The sequence below is a fragment of the Embiotoca jacksoni genome, unplaced genomic scaffold (genome assembly GCF_022577435.1).
Source record: "Embiotoca jacksoni isolate LCO1_2020_lvr unplaced genomic scaffold, fEmbJac1.0.p SCAF_13, whole genome shotgun sequence".
Lineage (NCBI taxonomy): Eukaryota > Metazoa > Chordata > Actinopteri > Embiotocidae > Embiotoca > Embiotoca jacksoni.
In genome coordinates, this window is record NW_027185263.1 from 7,166,515 (window position 1) to 7,184,673 (window position 18,159).

Below are 18,159 nucleotides of genomic sequence, written 5' to 3' on the forward strand. Positions count from 1 at the left end.
ATCAACTGCAGAATACAAAAGTTAAACCAGGGGGAGAGAGGAGGCAGATGCGGATTTATGGACAAGAAGGGAGAGGAAATGAAAGAGTAGAGAGTGATGAGGGAAAGCAGAATGAGTGACAGAGAGGAGAGAAAATACAAGAAAGTGTGTGATGTAGAGGGAGAGGCAGAGAAAGATGAACAGCAACAATGATGAGAGGATAGAGGAGGGAAGGAAAAGAAAGGTGCTGACTGGCAGAAAGAGTGTTTATCTTTCTGCTCAAACACCTCACTCCTAATGTGTAAGAGGTAGACTATACATTTCATACCTCCATACCTCCAAACACCCCCCATTTGAACTCATGCACAGATTGTAAATGTAACTTTGTATACATGAGAGTCCCACTCGTTTGACAGCTGAAAAGGCAATCCAACTGAGGTTAATTTTCTCAGCCTAATCTATCATGTGTTTTGTGACCCTACATTTTTCTCGCAACCTTGTTTGACCCCTCCAATCATCATATCTGTCAGCACAACTGTCCCAGCAGGGCAGAGGTGACGCTGGGGTTGTAAAACCACATTAACAAGGTATAGGAAGAGGGAGGGAGAATGAAGGGAGACAGACGATGCAGTGGATAGTGGCAGAAAGGGTTGCAGGATATATTCTATATTCTGATGGATTACTTTAACTATTCCAATCCTTTCTTTTTATGAACTTCAAAGCATAACTAAAATTAATTATTGGAGACAGCTCCTCTACACAATGGTGGATGAAGTATTTAAATGTTTTTCTTAAGTAAAAGTACTAATAGCACACTTTCAGAATGCTTCATTGACTTTTACTTTAATGAAATGTAAGTATATTAACCAAATGCATCAATTCAGAAAAATGTGATGGTTAAACTATCATATCTATTCAGATCATTTGTATTAATGTGTAAACAAAATTTTACTACTGTAGTTGGTTGAGCTAATTTTAATATATTTCATGTGCTTTAATCTGCTAATTATATTTGGTTTGAAAAGAGCCAAAAGAGACACTCGACTGCTTGTTTGATAAAAATGGAAACATAATTTGAGGGGAAAAAAAGCTGAAAATCTCCACATTTAAGAGCCCTGAAGCATGAAATATTTGGCGGTTTATTGGATGAAAAATTACTCTGTGATTATGGGAATAATCAGGTAAAGAATTTCAGCTCTAATTGTACACACTGCTGCATAGCTGCTGTAGTAAAACTTCATATTTTATAAACTCTGTCTTCATATGCTTTATGGAAAATCTGAATCTCACAGTTGTAACAGGAAAACTATGTTTCTTTTTGAAATGTAGATTTATGAAGTAAACTGAAAAGGTAATACTTTTAAATCAAATAAAATACCTCAAATTTATACTTAAATACAGTACTTGAGTACATTTCACCACCACCTCGACCTCACATTGAAATCTCTTAGTTTATCTTCCCTTTTCCAGCTATGTTTTTGGCTTCTGTCTTGAAAACTTAGAGAAAATCACACTTAAAAGTATATGCAGACTTTTAACTGCTGTTCAAACCAACAAATACAGTTTGGTAAAGCATGTGCTTCTCCAACACTTCATAGATCGGTACTGAAATAGATAATGGAATGCGGCACATATCTCAATTTGATAACCCAGAGTTGCAAAAGGCCTTTCTATGGCATTTTCTCATTTAGATTACTGTGCTAATCCTGCTCATATCGTAGAACTGCAATCAGTGCAGGCATTGTCAAATCAAGGGATGGAACAGACTGGGTATGAAAAACAGACTCGCTGTTGTAGGATGTAGCAGCAGGAAACAGTACAGTAGGGTCTCAGTGGTCCCAATGCACATTATGTACAGGATATACAGTATCGAGTGGGCCTCTCTCAGAAGAACAAATAAGATGCACCCAAAACCCAGCTGAGGTTGAGAATGTGTTCTTTTATGTACAGTCACTCACTCTGTGCCATTGGATTTAATAATTGTTGATTATTCTGCTACAGATGCATTTCTTTGCACAGTCAGCGTGAAATATTGGCAACTTAAGACATTACAAATGTGCAAGATAAAATAAATGTGACTTTGCACACATGTAACATGTTTTGGTGATGAAAACATCCGGTCTGCGACCTGTGGAAAATCTACGATGTATCTTATCGTGCTTCTTATCAGTGCATTTTCAGCCACTAGATTTTAAATTCAGAAGGAAGTAACAGAAAATATTAGAGATAGGACATCTTACTTAAACTGGCCAGTTAGGAGTGTGTTAGTTCAACATTTTCTGTTTTTCCCATGAGCAGAAGTTTTTAAAAACTGATATTGTTGCTAAAAACAAATGAAACATGCCCTCATTAAGTTTCACAGATGTGTTCATTTTTCTATGGTTCTGTAAAACTTTTGGTTTTGCAAATAACTAGTAGATATAACTTGTAGTATATTAAGGAAATGTTAGCAAGCTCCAAAAATGTTTCTAATGAACCTATCAGTAAATTGTTTATTTTGTTTGTTTTGAATTAAAATACTTTATTTTGAAATACTATATCTGCCTGTATTGACTACAGAATTATTAAACTTGTATGGTTATTGTTAGGCATTTGCAGCTCTCAAGCGCAATAATATGTTATAGACGCAACCCAGTATCACATCAAAGCATGTAATATACATCAATTCATCAGAGGGAACAGTGTTGGTGTCACACTTTGCCTCAGCTGGGTGTGAAAAGGAGATTTTCTTGTAGGTTTTGGTGCCAAAAGCACTTGGTTAGGTAAGAAGAGATCATGGCTTGGGTTCAAATAAAAAAAATATGTTAGCAACATTACGTACGTATGTCACATAAATTACTGAACATACGTTATGCAAGTTAAATACGTTACATTATGGAAGTAACTTACTTATGTTACTTAGTAATTGACTCCAGGACCCGAATACTCCCAGCTGAGAGCCCTGCGTTTGCGCCATAAAAACTTTTCCCATCCTTGTCCCCACGCAGACTTTATCACTTTGTACCCTTGAGAAAGATAAAAGGCTTGCCATAAATGCGTGTGCTTTTCAACCCTATGCCAGGAAAAACATGAAAACGGTATTCTCCAGTGCACTGACGACAAGGTTGTTTCTCTGATGTATCCAAATCTTTTACATCCACCCAGATGCACTATTCTTACTGGCACAGTAAACAAGACTCTACTTGAAGGCACCGATAAATTAAAGTATCCAAGGATGACGGTGGAGTGGAAAAAAAGAAACGGTGATGAAAGAGCAACTTTCATCACTAGAGTAGGAGAGATGAGAAGGGAGCAGAGATTTGATAGGATACTTCAGGATTAGAAGGTGTGGTAAGGAGTGGAGGATGTAGAAAGATAGAGGAAGGGATAGGACAGACAGGAAGAGGCACCAAGAGGAATGTGTTGGGGCTGGGTAGACAAGAGGACATGGCCATACTCACTGCCCCGTGTCTCTTTTCCCAAAATGACACATTTTCGTTAAAACAAGGCAAACCGACACATTAGTCTTTTATCTTTAAATCATTCTATGAGTCATGTCAACACTTTTTTTTTTTTTTTTTGCTCTTCTTGGTATTAGCTGTGGCTTCCTGTGCAAAAACCTTCAAATGAACTCACAGCAGCCTCTGCTCGATGATGGCAGCTTGCATTTGCACAAGCAGAGTGACAGCCACCTGCAAAAATAAAGCCTGCAGCTCAGCTGGGTGGTCAAAACATAATTGACTCAGGCGGTGGAGACAAACCAGAGTGTCCAAACGGTCACACAAAACGTTATCACCACTCAGTCTTCTTGGCCACAGCGGATGTTGCTCTGGGCTCCTCGACAAACATGCCCCAAAAGACGCCATGACGCCATTGTTGTATATAAAGTGTGATTAAAAAGTTCAGAGACCGTTCCCATTGACAGACAACATCAGCATCTGAGTTACACTGAGTTAAACTTGAGCAGAGAGTGTCCATAATATTTTGTGTCAAACAAAACGGGCAGCAGAGACCACTAAATGTTTCAAAAACACGATCGTCGCTCTACACCACTTCTACTCCCCAGATTTGCTCCTTCTTTGTATTTCGTACTGATCAGCCACAGAATTAAAACCACCGAAAGGGATTTATTGCCTAACTCTGTTGTTTTATACTTTCAGTCATTTTAATGTTGTGGTTGATCGGTGTATTTTACACAAGCTTTAAAGAGATGAATAACCCCCGTTTGTGTAAAATCATCAAATATAATATCAAAGTAAGTTATAATAAAACAGGGTTATGTTTTGATTAAACTAGTCAATTTATCCAGGCAAATTAAAATATAATACAGAGAGATTAGAAATAGATAATTCGCTGCAACAACCTGTGTGAGCCTGCTGTTCTGTGCACTACAAACCTCACGCAAAAGAAATGCAAAGTAATTCCCATTACACTGTAATAATCACACAAATCAAGAGGCAGAATTCATACTAGTGAGCGGATCAGGAATACAGGAAGGTATAAAGGTCGAGTACTGTTGCTTTTATGTTTTAAACGGCACAGCCGCAGAAGTTCAGCAGCCAAAAGCAGAAGTTTGTGGTTTTGTCTCGTGGTTCTCACCAGTGAATGTAAAGTAAGGAGGTGCTGAGAAGAGGCTCAGAAAAGCTACCCTGAATAAATAAAGGTTAAAAAACGAATCGTTTCCCAGAGGGCACGGGGTCCTGCTGTCTAGTCGTCTTTACACTGCAGACATGCGATCTACACTAAAAGCCATTCCTCGTTCTGATAGGCTACTGTCCTGCTGTGATGTCATCAGGGGCTTGCTTATAAAACGGGTGACAGGCTCAGCTGCTTCAAAGGGGCAAGTGTGGTCGATGGCTGAGAGAGTGTGTTTACACATGAGCGAAAACAGAGCGAGAGTGTGGGACAGAGTCTTTGTGTGTGTCACACACAAAACTTATAGTTATATAAGTTAGAGCCCAGGGGAAAAAATGAATAAATATGCTTCTGTCAAAGAATTTACATTGATACTTTGTGTTGTGGATTTAAAAGCTTCTGGAGTATGAAATCACTGGACTGAAGCAGCAGACAAAGCCTGAAGGTAAGAAAACTAACTGCAATTATGAGTCTGAGTGCAATTTTTTTTTTTTTTTAAATGCATGTTTCTCTTGAGTAAAAGAAAACATTTAATTTTGAGCCATTGTTTGATTAAGTTAACTTAACCCTACCTAAAGTCTTGACATATTTTAAGCTTTTCTATCACATGGTACGTTTCACAGTTTAAACTAACTGTTCAAATGTCTCAAATATTTTCAGCATCCCCTATCTCTGTTTACAACAGCTGGCAAAAGAGCTCTCACCAAATATAATTTAGCAGAAATAAGTCAGATTTTTCCAGTGAATCCAAACTAGCTTTCATCTTTATCATAAATAATTTATGTTATCAGGGCAGCAAAATGTTTTATGTCTTGTTAATTGAGCGTTTGGGCTTTTCACAGTTTGGTCTACTGTCATCCGTTTACTCTGTGGCAGAAGCGATGTGTTTTGTCTTCATGTGTATTTTAAACACACTTGTAGCTGTGTGCTCGTATTGGTGGATGCACTTTTGTGTGCTCAGAGCTCACGGTGGTGCAGTGGTTAGCATTGTCGCCTCACAGCAAAAAGGTTCTGGGTTCGAATCCGGTCCTGGGCCTTTCTGTGCGGAATTTGCATGTTCTCCCTGTGCTTGCGCGGGTTCTCTCCGGGTTCTCCGGCTTCCTCCCATCACCCAAAAAAAACATGCACCTCAGGTTGGTTGGCGCCGCGGTCGTGGCAGCCTTTTGCAGCAGCTCCCCCTCGGGATGCTGCTGTAGCAAAAGAATTTCCCCTCGGGGATTAATAGAGTACAGTAAAATTAAAAAAAAAAAAATAATTACCTTCACCGAGCTACCTCTGCCAAAATATCGTGATTTTTATGTCTTAGTAAATCTTTTGTGTTTGACCATCGGCCTCGTCAAGTATCTTTACGCTCTACTGTTTAAACAGCTCAGGCAGATGATTTGTATCCGTTTCGGTAGCTTGACTTTGGTATCAATGCAGTTAAGAGACTATTGATCTGTTCAGTGCAAGCAGTGAACAGTCACAAGGCTCCATCACAAGGGTTATCAGTGGAAAAGGTGACAGGGTCAGCTTCAAGCACTTGGCATTGTAGACACACGTGTAAGTAAAGATTAAATAATTTTTTGGTTAAATAAATCTAACATTGCGTGTGGTGCATGGTCATCTGTCAGGGCCACTCTGTGCAGTGCTGCATTCACTACAATTCAAACAGCCTTCTGAGCATACGTAATGAAAGATTGATTTTGAAAATGAGACTGCAGTCAACTTTCCAGTATATCCATCATTTTCCCGACACTCCAGCGCCTCTAATATATTCTCTCTGTAAACATGTTGAACAGGAGAAATTTTTAAAATGATGACAAACATGCTGCTGTGGGTTTTAGACAGCATGACTGACAGCATACTGACGCTCATTATTAATATGCACTGCTTTGTGATGGCACTGTAAGGCTTTGTTAACGAAGGTCAGCAATCTATTCCACTTGTGAGATGATTGTCATAAAACTACCGTCTTGTTATGGTCTGCTCTTGCATTTTGAAAAGCATCCCAAAATCCAACACTTAGCTCATTGACCACGGGAGAACTGGGTCAACACTTGTGAATCAATGAGCCTCTTTACAGCTGGCAGTAACACGTGTAGTGAGTGTTTGGATTGTGTTGGAATAAAGCCAACATACATATAAACCGAAGGGTGCATGCACACAGATGATCCAGTTAATCAAACAACCTTCTGAATGTGCATTAACAAACATAAACCCTACATGCTGTTCTCTTTTAACTCCACATGAGGGTAGTTTAAGAAGTTCTGAAACCGCACCTGCATGAACGATGCACAGCACCATAATGAGTGTGAAGCAGGGGGAAGATATAACTTTCTGAGTGAGCGCTCCAAGTATTAAAAGTTTGATCAACATTTGCACCTGAATTACAAATATTTTGGGGCCGCTAGTCCGGGCACATCGGTGATTTTTGAGCAGAGGGTGCACATCAAACTTTATTTCAAACTCTGGAAATCGGCAAGAGAGACCCTCTAAATGCTTCAGAAAGCCTCCAGCTATGAGGCAATGAGCCTAGAGAGGTCATCTGAGTGATATTTGGGTTTCTGAGTGGCAGAACATCACTGTCCAAGACCAAGGAAGGTGCATTGGGTCAGGTGTCATTTTTTTTTTTTTTACATGCCTGCGGTTGTGCACCGTGAATTCGTCCTCAAAGGTCAAAAATGTCAATGGAGAGTTCGAATGTGATGTTCTGAGGCATCTGAGGGGAAACATGAAAACATGGAAACAAAATGAACCGTGGCGTAATTTCACTTTGGTTCTACAGCATCTGTGCTGCCAAGGGTGAGAAACTCTTTTTCTGCAAGCTGATTGCGTGTTCAAAATGCACAAGTTTCTCACCCTTAGCAGCACAGATGCTGCTCGCTGCTACCAACACCCCTGCCGTCATCCGCTTGTGTAATTTGCCACAAACTTTGATGAGCGCTCTCTGCTAAAGTTTACGGTGCATTGAGAAATTGTCGATTTTGCAAGGACCACTAATCACAAAAACGTGCTGATTTTGACCAAGCGCCGACACTTGGAATACTTACTCACCGAGGTTGTCACTTCAGCCTGCTCTATGCACATCACGATGCTGCGCACTGTTCACACGCAACAGGAGCGGACTCGGAACGTTTTGATCCACCCTCGTAAGAGCACGGCAGAATTAAATACCCTGCCACCTGTGCAGCAAACGGGTAGTAGCAGCTACTGTAGGAGCACTGACTCTATTATCCTAAAACGTTGCTTACTTTAATGAACTTATCATCCCAGGATTGTCAGATGGACGGCCATAATAGGCTGTTTGATGCTCGGCCAACCTACCACGCACAAATCAATAAGAAAGGTTTATTTTTTTTCTCATTATAAATGCATTATGATTATAAATGCATATGACATCAAGCATTAATTTTTATTGTGCAAGAAAAGTCACTTTGTACTACTCACTCACACATAACATTCATTCTACTCAGGGCAATATGTATATCCACTGCACCCACAGCAATAAAGACCAATATAATTATTTATTTAAGCGTCCTGTTCTTACTCTGCCAATGCACAGCTCTTTCTGTAAACATCATTGAATATGCTCCTGTCGCTTATATAGTATTTCCCAAGCCCCAGCTGTTCTCCACCATCAACCTGTATGCTTGCTGTGGGTGGACTGATTAGGCCAGAGTCAGAGAGCAATGTGTGCACTCTGTAATAAGGTACATATTATGATAATAATTATTTTGGGGGAGTCCTGTAGGGTGGCCTATGGGTTTGAACTTGAGCTCACTGCACTCTTTCACTTTATTTTCTGTAACTGGACTTTTCTGTATCATAAAAATCGGATACAAATATGTGACTTGAAAAACATAGATTTACATGATATTACATGACAGGATATGAGGACAAAATGTGATTAAAGGCATCAGACCTCTGAACTTGATGACGCCATGATAACACCAAGGAACATAACTTTCTCTGGAAAAGAATATGTGTTTATCTCTATAAAACAGCAAGCATGACAACTCTCACAGAGGCGACCTCAGACTTTTTTATCTGATACCGCTGCAGTTTAGATGTAGGTGTTTCTTCTTGGATCTTTGGCAGAAAGGATGTCTTGATAAACAAATAGTATTACTATTATTACGACCCCTCCCTTTCAACCTGCTGAGGCTCAAGTGGCCTCTTCCTGCTTGAGGTTGCAGTCGGGGAGGGTCGCTAAGGTGATGTGGTGGCACCCGTATCGGCCTCTACCAGTGCTACAAATACCAACCTTGCTTCATTGTCTCTCTCTCCGAAGGCTCCACATCTCCTGGTTTGGTTCGGGTCACTTCATCTTTCACCTTCATCACTTCATACACATTTCTCACCCATCCCTGCGTGATGCTACTCATCTTCACACCTCAATTTTCTTCTATAGTTTAATTTTAACTTCAAATAAAAGTCTCCATTGGCATTTCAACCTGTCTCCCCTCCCCTCCTCTTTGTCACAAGCGGTGAGCCGGTTTGTGACACTACATACTCGGATCTGTATCAGTGACATGTTAGGGACACACACCGGTACAAACACATATGATGGGCGCGAGGTGCCTTGCAGTTGCACTTTTTGCAGGACCTGCCCTTCCATACTTACTACAACAAGGACTGCCTATGTTGCTGCCATTTCGTGATGCTATAAGGGTATTACCAGTTTGTAACCACTAATAGTTTTTATTTTCTAAACTTGTAGTAGCCTACCAGATCAAAGGGCCACTTGTGCTTTCATTCCTAAAGCATAAGATCCGAAGCAGAGAAGTGCAATAAAAATCAAAGAGTGAGACGTCTCCTGAGAAATGTGCTCAGTCTGATCGCAGCCAAATGCTGATCCTGAATGTCAAGTGAAGAAAGAATCAGTGCCTAAACAGGACTCAACACTCGAGCTTGCCCGATTAGAATATGTGTAAACTCAGTTCAGTGCAGCCTGTACTGAAAACTTCAAATCCCATTAGTGCTGCAAGTTTCTAAATGCATTACAAACAACATATTTTAGAGCTGTGCCTGTTGCGTACCTTTAAAATTATCTTGAACACTGCATCAAATTCTTAAGTACTCTAACTTTAATTCCAGTCACTTTTAACTTTGTCATCAGTTTTGTTTGTCTTAATCCGTTATGACCAAAGCTGTCTTCTGTGTGTTCTGACCGTAGATCATGGAAGGTGTGAATGCACCCGCTAACCAATCACAGCACAGCAACTCCACCGACGCCCCTGATTTATCAGCTAGATCATCGGAGTACAGTGATGTAGAACTCGTGCTGCTCGGTGTTGCAATGGCCATTCTGGTTCTCGCCATAGTTTTTGGTAAGTTAAGAAGCTTCCATTTTAATGTGGAATTTTTTACGACTGATTTAGGCAGTTTCAGAACAGCAGAGTTTCTTCTGTGCAGGTAATGTGATGGTGATTACAGCCATCCTACGGTTTCAACGGCTCCAGACAGTCACCAACCTCTTCATTGCCTCACTGGCTGTAGCTGACCTCATCATGGGTGTGGTCGTGGTCACCTTTGGCTCTACGTACATCCTGCTGGGAGTCTGGCAGTTTGGAAACTTCATGTGCGAGTTCTGGACGGCAACTGATGTGCTGTGTGTGACAGCTAGTATCGAAACACTGTGCGTCATCGCTCTGGACCGCTACCTTGCCATCACCTTTCCGCTCCGCTACCCAACACTGGTCACCAGGTATAAGAGAGCTATGATTTGGCTGTATGGATTGAAGTAGTAAAACTACTACTTCAAGTATTGAAGTATTCAAGAGGAAATACTTAAGGAGTGTCACAGCAAATGTGGCTAAGTCATAAAATGGCTTTTGCAGGCTGGTGTCCCCGGACACCGTGTCCGTTGGGGGTAAAGACTAGATTGAAAATGAAAATGATCTGGGGGTGTAGAGTAACAAAGATGCGATTAATCAGCCCTCTTTAGCCCAGTCCTAATATTTGCTTAAGGCTGGAAGTTACTAACATAACACACCCAAACCTCTGATGGAACGGTCTCCAAACTGGAGGTTTTGATGAAGAACAATAATGCAGTATGAACTAAAAGTCACTATTTTTTGGTTGGTTGCTCTCATTTTTGTATCATGACTCTAACAATGTTATATGAGCGCAATGCTAAATCTGTGCAGAACTACAATTTAATCAAGGATATGGCCATGGTACAAAAGGAGCAAATTGTGCTTTACACTCTTTCACACTTATTGACAGCCATGATAATATTAAACCAACTTATCTATGTTGGACTTATTTCCCTTATTTCTCACCTGGTGTGCACTTTCTTGTCTCCTGTTGCCGACTAGGGGTCGGGCCTTTGCAGTGGTGATGGCGGTTTGGGCAGTGGCCATCCTCATCTCCTTCCTGCCCATCTATCTGAAGGTGTGGGTGTCGGGGGACATGAAAGCTCGCCAATGCTTGGCTGCCGAGGACTGCTGTGAATTCAACACCAATGCGGCGTACGCAGTGTCCTCTTCAATTGTGTCGTTCTACCTGCCGCTGGTTGTGATGATTTTCTTGTACAGCCGAGTATTCCAGGAGGCTCAGAAGCAGCTGGAGAAGATCAGAGGGAGGGAGAGGCACCTCTATAACTTGCATTACACTCTACAGGTGCCTTATCCTGATGATAGCCCCGCAACCAATAAACTCAGGGTGGCAGGTGAGGTGGGAGAGCAAGCAGGAGAGGACAGACTAAACATGCAGACACTAGGAGGTCTAGATACTGGCAAAGAAGAAAAGGGGGGAGAGAGCAAAGTGAAGACAGAAAAGGGGGAAGTAAAAAACTCTGCCACAAAACGTCTTAAGTTCTGTCTTAAGGAGCACAAGGCTGTGAAAACTCTGGGAATCATCATGGGAACTTTCACCCTGTGTTGGCTACCCTTCTTCATCCTCAACATCCTCATAACCTTCCTCAACCTGGGTGACATTACGGTGCCCTTCAGGCTCCTCAACTGGCTGGGATATTCCAACTCAGCCTTCAACCCTCTTATTTACTGCCGCAGCCCCGATTTCAGGCACGCCTTCCAGGAGATACTCTGTTTGAGGAGCAAGGGAGGAAGCTGGGAAGGGAGGAGAGGATGGTGCAGAGACAGAGATTGTTATGCTCAGCCCCCACGCAGGCGGAACAGGGGTTCACACTTGGATGATGTTAGGGGGCAGGATTTTAATCAGACGTTAGAGTGGAAGGGCAGTCTGGAGAGCACTATTGAAGACCACTCAATAACCCTATCTGCTCAAATTTCTTGCGCTGAGCAAGCATTGGACGTAGCTCCAGGTTCCATGAGCAACTGGCAAGCAAACAGTTCAGCCAACTGGAGCTGTAAGGAAAATCTGGCTTCGATAGCTTGATAGCTTTTGAAGCGGGAGGATATTAGTTTTTACATTGTGTGTGTTAGCCCTGTGATGGACTGGCCACCTGTCCAGGTTGTACCCTGCCTTCGTCCAAAGTCACCTGGAACAGGGTCCAGCCTCCCTGTAACCCTGCGGAGGACAAGGGGGTATAGATAATGGATGTATGGATAGATTGTTTGTGCGTGTCTGTGCAGTAAATACCAATTTGTTGAAGCTGCTTGTGTTTGGTTCAGATGGACAGATATTCTGTCAGAGTTACTGGGATTTTACTTGGGATACTTTGCTGCTGGAGTTTTATGAAGGTTGTTTTCAGTTATCAGCTTTGCCAAACTGGTCTCACTACAGGGATATTATTGGATGTAAACAGTAAAGAAGTGAAAATGTTTTAATGATCACTGGATGTAACTATTAAGAGTAACAAAAACTTCATGCATTTTCATTCATTCCAAAATCCTGCTGTAGCATTAGGATGTACTGTAAATCATTTACTGTTCTATGGATGTCATAGCAGCTGTGAATGTTTTTTGAGCAGTATATTGCTTTTTAACTGGAACAGTAAGGGTGTTTTAACCATTGTGTATTCTTAAAAGATTTTGACTGATCAGGATGACCCCTAAAAACTTGTCTTATTGTGTTCTTCTACAACATAAAATATTTGAATGACTGAACAAGCAAAAAGCCAAAACATTGAAATCACTAAAAATGCTCCAACTTTGACTAAACATACTGTGTACTTGTATCAAGGATCACATCACTTATAAGACCCTGGTGGAACAAAAAGTTGCCCAGGCCTTTAAGATAAATTTTAATGAACATTTGTAGTCGATATAATCTTTCTGAACAACACGTAATTAAGACATCTACCTATGGCCACCACTGTATGAATGAATACTCTTAAGTGAAAATCACACTGGTGTCTATTTAAACCCACGAGATAGAAAATACATTCAGGAACCTTGCATAACATTTGCAGTGTTAAGAAGTTTTTGCGTCCGCAACACAAGTGCTTCACACAGATCTAGACAAAAACAACAAAAAATCTAACCTAAAAGAAAAAAAATGCTGCTGTAGCAAAAGAATTTCCCCTTGGGGATTAATAAAGTAACTACCTAACCTAACCTAACCTAACCTAACCTAACCTAACCATAAGACCCTACAATTCATTTGGCCTGTGGCTAAAAGTCTCATTTGAAACAAGGTATCTCATTTCAGGCTAATTTTTAATAACCTACTGTAACTGATTATCCAAAACAGCTATTCTTTTTCTTTCTGATAAACCTCAGAAATTGTCCAAAATCATTTACTTCTATTTGTGTATCAGACATCTGACATCTAAAACCCAAACTTGTGACTATCACAAGTGTTCTTTGTATCCCTGTTGTTCACTTTCTTTCATCACATTTTCACTGGAGCTGTTATCCAGCTCTCTTTCCACAAACATCACTGTGTACCCAGGCTTTCCTTTTATGCTGTCTGCTTCAGCTCTGTTGTAGAACGTGTGTCAAGCAGAGCTGGGGAGATCATTTTCATGCAGTGGGCTCTCTTCCCATAACATTGTCTGTTACACTCACTCTAAAAGCATATAAATCAGATCACACATAGTTAAAGTGCTTATTTTATACTGTCCATTGCTCTGAACAGACACTGGGTTGAAATAAAAGCGTGTTTGAAATACTTCCTATCACTCTGTTCCAAATTAGAAGTGATGAAATAGCTCTCATTTGAGATGTGATCAAAATGTTCACAGACTGTATGTACCAAACCAAAAACCCAGATTTAAATCTGGTCGCCAACCTCTTCAAAGAAGTTCCTTTGTGCAGCAACTCACCGCTATCAGCATTCCTGCCATGCTTGAAAGGGTCCCTGGAAGTCCTGTTCTGTGAGCGTGTCATGCACTATCATACTAGATCTCCTCCACAGTGTTAAAACGGCGACCCTTCGGCTTGACCTTCATTTTGGTTGACAGAAAAAAGTCACAGAGGGCCAAATTCAGAAAGTAGTGGTGGTGGAGAGCAACAATTATGTTGCTGGTGGTGAGAAACTCTAGCAATATCAATGCACTGTTAGCAGGCGCTTTGTCAAGCCGGATGTTGACTGTTCTTTCCTCCTTTTGTGTGTATTACATATACAAAGACTACTTATTGAATCAGGTGGACAAATTAGAGTTTAAGAATTATCTCCCCAGTCCTGTTTTTATGTGCATAAATGTTTTGTTTTATTCATGTTAAAAAATTACACCTGAATAAGGTATTGAGGGTCAATAACTGTAAATATAAACTGCAGCTGCTGGTTGAATGTACTGTATGTTTTATGTACATGTGGTTATTGTGATTTGAATAACTGTGCAATTTAAAGATTGAAACATGCCACTGAATCTTTGTAATTTACTGTAATTTGTATGAGACCTGGATTTCTGTAGTTTTGCTGTCTATTTTGTCTATTTTCCTTTACCAGATGGGTGATGTTTACTAATAGGACTGCTATTTCCAGACCCAAATTCAAATCGTGAACATGTGGGTATGGCTACGCTCCATTGGCGATTGGTTTCAGTCGTTAAATCCTTCACAGAGAAGGCTAGTTTACTACATTGGGGCGATTTAGATTTTCAGTAGCCGTCATTAATGAAAGAAGTAGAGTAACTGAGATCCACTTTCTGACGGTTTCCTGAACTTAATAGCACTGATTACCTTGTCCTATGTACTAAATTAAAAATGATCTGGTTCCCCAAAAAGGACATATCAGTTAACACATGTTAACATGTTAGATTAGAGTTTAAGCAGCACTGAAACTCTCCTAAAAAAAAAAAAAAAAAAAAAAGATCTGTAATTTTATATCTGCCTGTACATTTGGGATACTGAGACAAAATTGAAACTTGCTCTGTTGAAATCGAAAGTTAGTCTCAGTCGTGAATCTTTTAAAGGCAAGGATTCTATTTTCTACCTCCACCAGTCACATGAATGTCGTCTCATTTATTCATACAATGTTATGAACAGTATGTTTGCATGCAAAAGAATGATGTTTAAAATTGAACTGTTTAAATATGTTGCTTAGTCATGTGTGTGTCAGTGTGTGATCACAAGAGAGCGACTGTCAAAAGAAGACAAAAAGGGGAAGCAATTTGGGGTTTGTTGCCCAACAATAATGTTAATTTAGTTGATTGGACAATTTAACCAAATAAGAGTAATTTAACTCAATTTAAATTAATTGACTTGGTTAAATATTCCAGTGTTTTAATGTCACTTGATAGAAGTTTGTTAGGCTGAATGCTAATCTAGTTTTTCCTTTTTACAGTGCCACCTGCAGTTACTTTTTTAGGGCTCTCGCACTCGCTGAATGTCCAAAATGGATACTTTGATTTGTCAAGAAGCCAATTGGGCTAAAAAAAAATATCTGTCTTGTCAGTTGACCAAGCAGATCTACAAATATGACCAGTTTCTCACAAAGGTATACAAGAAATTTCCATAGCTCTTGAAAAAATTTGAAAAACTTTGCCTCAAATGTCTATTTGTCAACAAGTAAAATGAGATTAGGAAATGTGATTCTCTTTGCACTGCACTTTTAAGTTTGTGCTTATGCAGTCATGCAGGTTATTAATGAAGACTCAGCTTCCACGTTTACATTAGAGTACGTGTGGCGTGTGTGTGTGTGTGCGTGTGCGTGTGTGAAGCATTACGTACAGTGACAGGTGCAGGGTGTCACAGCAGCTACAGTATCAGCTTCTGCATCGGAAATACAATCAGCTATACTGCCTCAATACACGCTCGCTCACACACACACACACACACACACACACACACACACACACACACACACAGCTTTACACTTAGACATGGAAAAGAACTCTGTGTATGTGCACGTGTGTCTGTAAAGTGTGACCTGTTTCCATGGAACAAGTTTCCAATGTAGATATGTTAAGGTTAATGTACTTAGCATGCATGCCTTTATGTTGCTCGTCCTACATATTAACTGTATCAACTGGTGTCTCGGTGTCTATTTCTATTGCTGTTTGTTTTTTGTATTAAAATGTGGATTTGATTATGCTCTGAATGTTTGCAAGTGTGGTGAGTTGTGTCTTTTTGTTACCTTTAACACTAGGCAGTTTTACAGACTGTAGGTTGAACGTTCATGTCATGTAACCACACCTGGTAATGTACCCGACATAAACCAAGCACACTTAAATCATTGCAACAAGACAACATCAACAAGTCTATGAAAATAAAAAAAAAATCATCTGTTGTAAAATTACTCTTTAAATTTGATTATGAAAGTTTTAGCAAACAAAAATGTTGCTCAGACTAATCTTTAGAGGGGATCATTTGGAAAAATTGTTACATTAAATAGTTTATTATTCACACAGAACACTTAATTTGGGGAAACTTTCCATAAACACATTTATGAGGCCTAACTGAAATTGACGAGTCATGCTCTTATGATTTATTAAACTTTTACACTGATTAGAACACAAGGAAGTTAATAGAAGTTACCATATTTTCGACTATTTTTCATCAGACACTTTTTCTCTCCATGTGTCTGTTTACCACTCTATCCCTTAACCTTTAGCCTGGTTTAAGTTCATGGTGTTACATAAAATTCTTGAACTGAGAAATGGACCAATTAACAGAGGCATAATTTGAATGTTTTACATCCTGTCGCCTTCCTTTTCCACATGTAAGTATCTGCTCTCACTTCCCTGTCAAACATTTGTCGGTGTTTTATCCTGTTACAAGGTGTTAACTAGCATTATAGAACTGACAATAGGAAATTCTATACATCCTGTGTGATCACTCACTCAAACACACAAGCAAGTACATGCACGATTACAGACAACACACACACATCCGTGCATGAACACGCCCGTGTTGATGGACAGAGGCAGTTTAATCCATGTAGATCGAGACCGACACCCTGGGCTGTGCCTCAGGCCTTTGCACACTGCAGACAGCCTGAGGTATGCCCTCTAGATAAACACACACATATACACACTCTTTAGATCCCTTAAATACAGGGATAGTATCTGTAAAAAGGGCCTGACGTGCACGTATACTGTGCAAACACGAGGTGCACGCTTCAGTGCATGCATGCATGCACTGAAGCATGCACTTTACAACTTGCAAACACAAATGCAACAACACATTTACACAGACTGCTTAGGCAGAATAAGCAGAACATAGATGCACAGATACACAATGTCCTGAGAGAGTGTGTGTTACAGAGAGAGCGAGCGAGAGAGTTGTGCCAAGTGTATCTTATGATCACAGGGAGTTTATAGATGGTGAGCTTGTGTTGCTGCCTGAACTGATGCCGACCCAACATCCCCTGCCAAAAAGCAAGAAAGACTATGAGAACAGGCAGATAGGCTGTCTGTGTGTCCATCTGTGTGCTAGTGTCGCAGAACACACCACATTACTCTGAATATGGCTCATTCAGGGTGCGGCATATGAAGTGTGGCTTTGCAACAGCTCAACACAGTGACACGTCCTCTCAAATGTCAATGACTCACACTTTTTCTGTAGCTGCAACACAAATGTCTATTTTTCAATTGGTGGGTTTGTTTGGATTTTTCAGTCACACAGAGAAGTTGCAGAGGGCAACACACAGGTCAATTAAAATAATAATTAAAATTTGGGCTCACATAACTTGCATGCAAACAGTAGAGTTTGATTGACACTAATAAAGAAAAGTATGAACATTTTAAGGCGACATTTCTCCTATTCCCTCCTATACATGCATACATACACACATATCCATACGGGTTGCCAATGTGTATTTGTGTGTTTTGTGTAGATGTGGCCTGGGCAACTATTCCTCTACAGTGGACTGCTGTTTGTGCAGAGACATTACATAATGTTTGTCTATCCTTGGTTGCTCGGTTGGAGGCATCTGAGAGTCACTCGACACAAGTGGCCTCCCTGAACTGAGGCAATAAAGTGTGAGAGTAAGAGAGCGAGAGATATAATGCAGTATCACTGGCACCCACTGGATGGTGTTTGTGAACTACGTGGATATATCCCGACATCCCCTTTATTTTGGAAGCCGATGCCGATCTTAGGGATTAAACATTTTATAAAATACAATATATGATGATCCCTCAAATGTGGTTATCGAACACCTTTGACACTTGTGACAAAGATATTTTACAGTTTATTGCCCACACTTACATCAGCGCAGTGACAACAGTAAACTTCACTGGGACTTTAATCACTATAAATAACTGTATGA

General features: G+C 40.3%; 1 protein-coding gene across 1 annotated transcript; it reads left to right on the forward strand.

The window, feature by feature from the left end:
• Positions 1–4,821: 4,821 nt before the first annotated feature.
• Positions 4,822–15,991, forward strand: LOC138196248 (beta-2 adrenergic receptor-like). Its single transcript, XM_069146119.1, has 4 exons — positions 4,822–5,038; positions 9,752–9,905; positions 9,991–10,282; positions 10,896–15,991. Exons 2-4 carry the CDS (start codon positions 9,755–9,757, stop codon positions 11,935–11,937), a joined length of 1,485 nt encoding a protein of 494 aa, XP_069002220.1. The 5' UTR covers positions 4,822–5,038; positions 9,752–9,754; the 3' UTR covers positions 11,938–15,991.
• Positions 15,992–18,159: the final 2,168 nt, after the last annotated feature.

Excerpts from the sequence above, each read along its gene's own strand:
- LOC138196248 (XM_069146119.1), top strand. The coding sequence starts at position 9,755 with ATGGAAGGTGTGAATGCACCCGCTAACCAATCACAGCACAGCAACTCC. Across the intron at positions 9,906-9,990 it reads GGTTCTCGCCATAGTTTTTG|GTAATGTGATGGTGATTACA; the intron begins GTAAGTTAAGAA and ends TCTTCTGTGCAG. Across the intron at positions 10,283-10,895 it reads TACCCAACACTGGTCACCAG|GGGTCGGGCCTTTGCAGTGG; the intron begins GTATAAGAGAGC and ends GTTGCCGACTAG.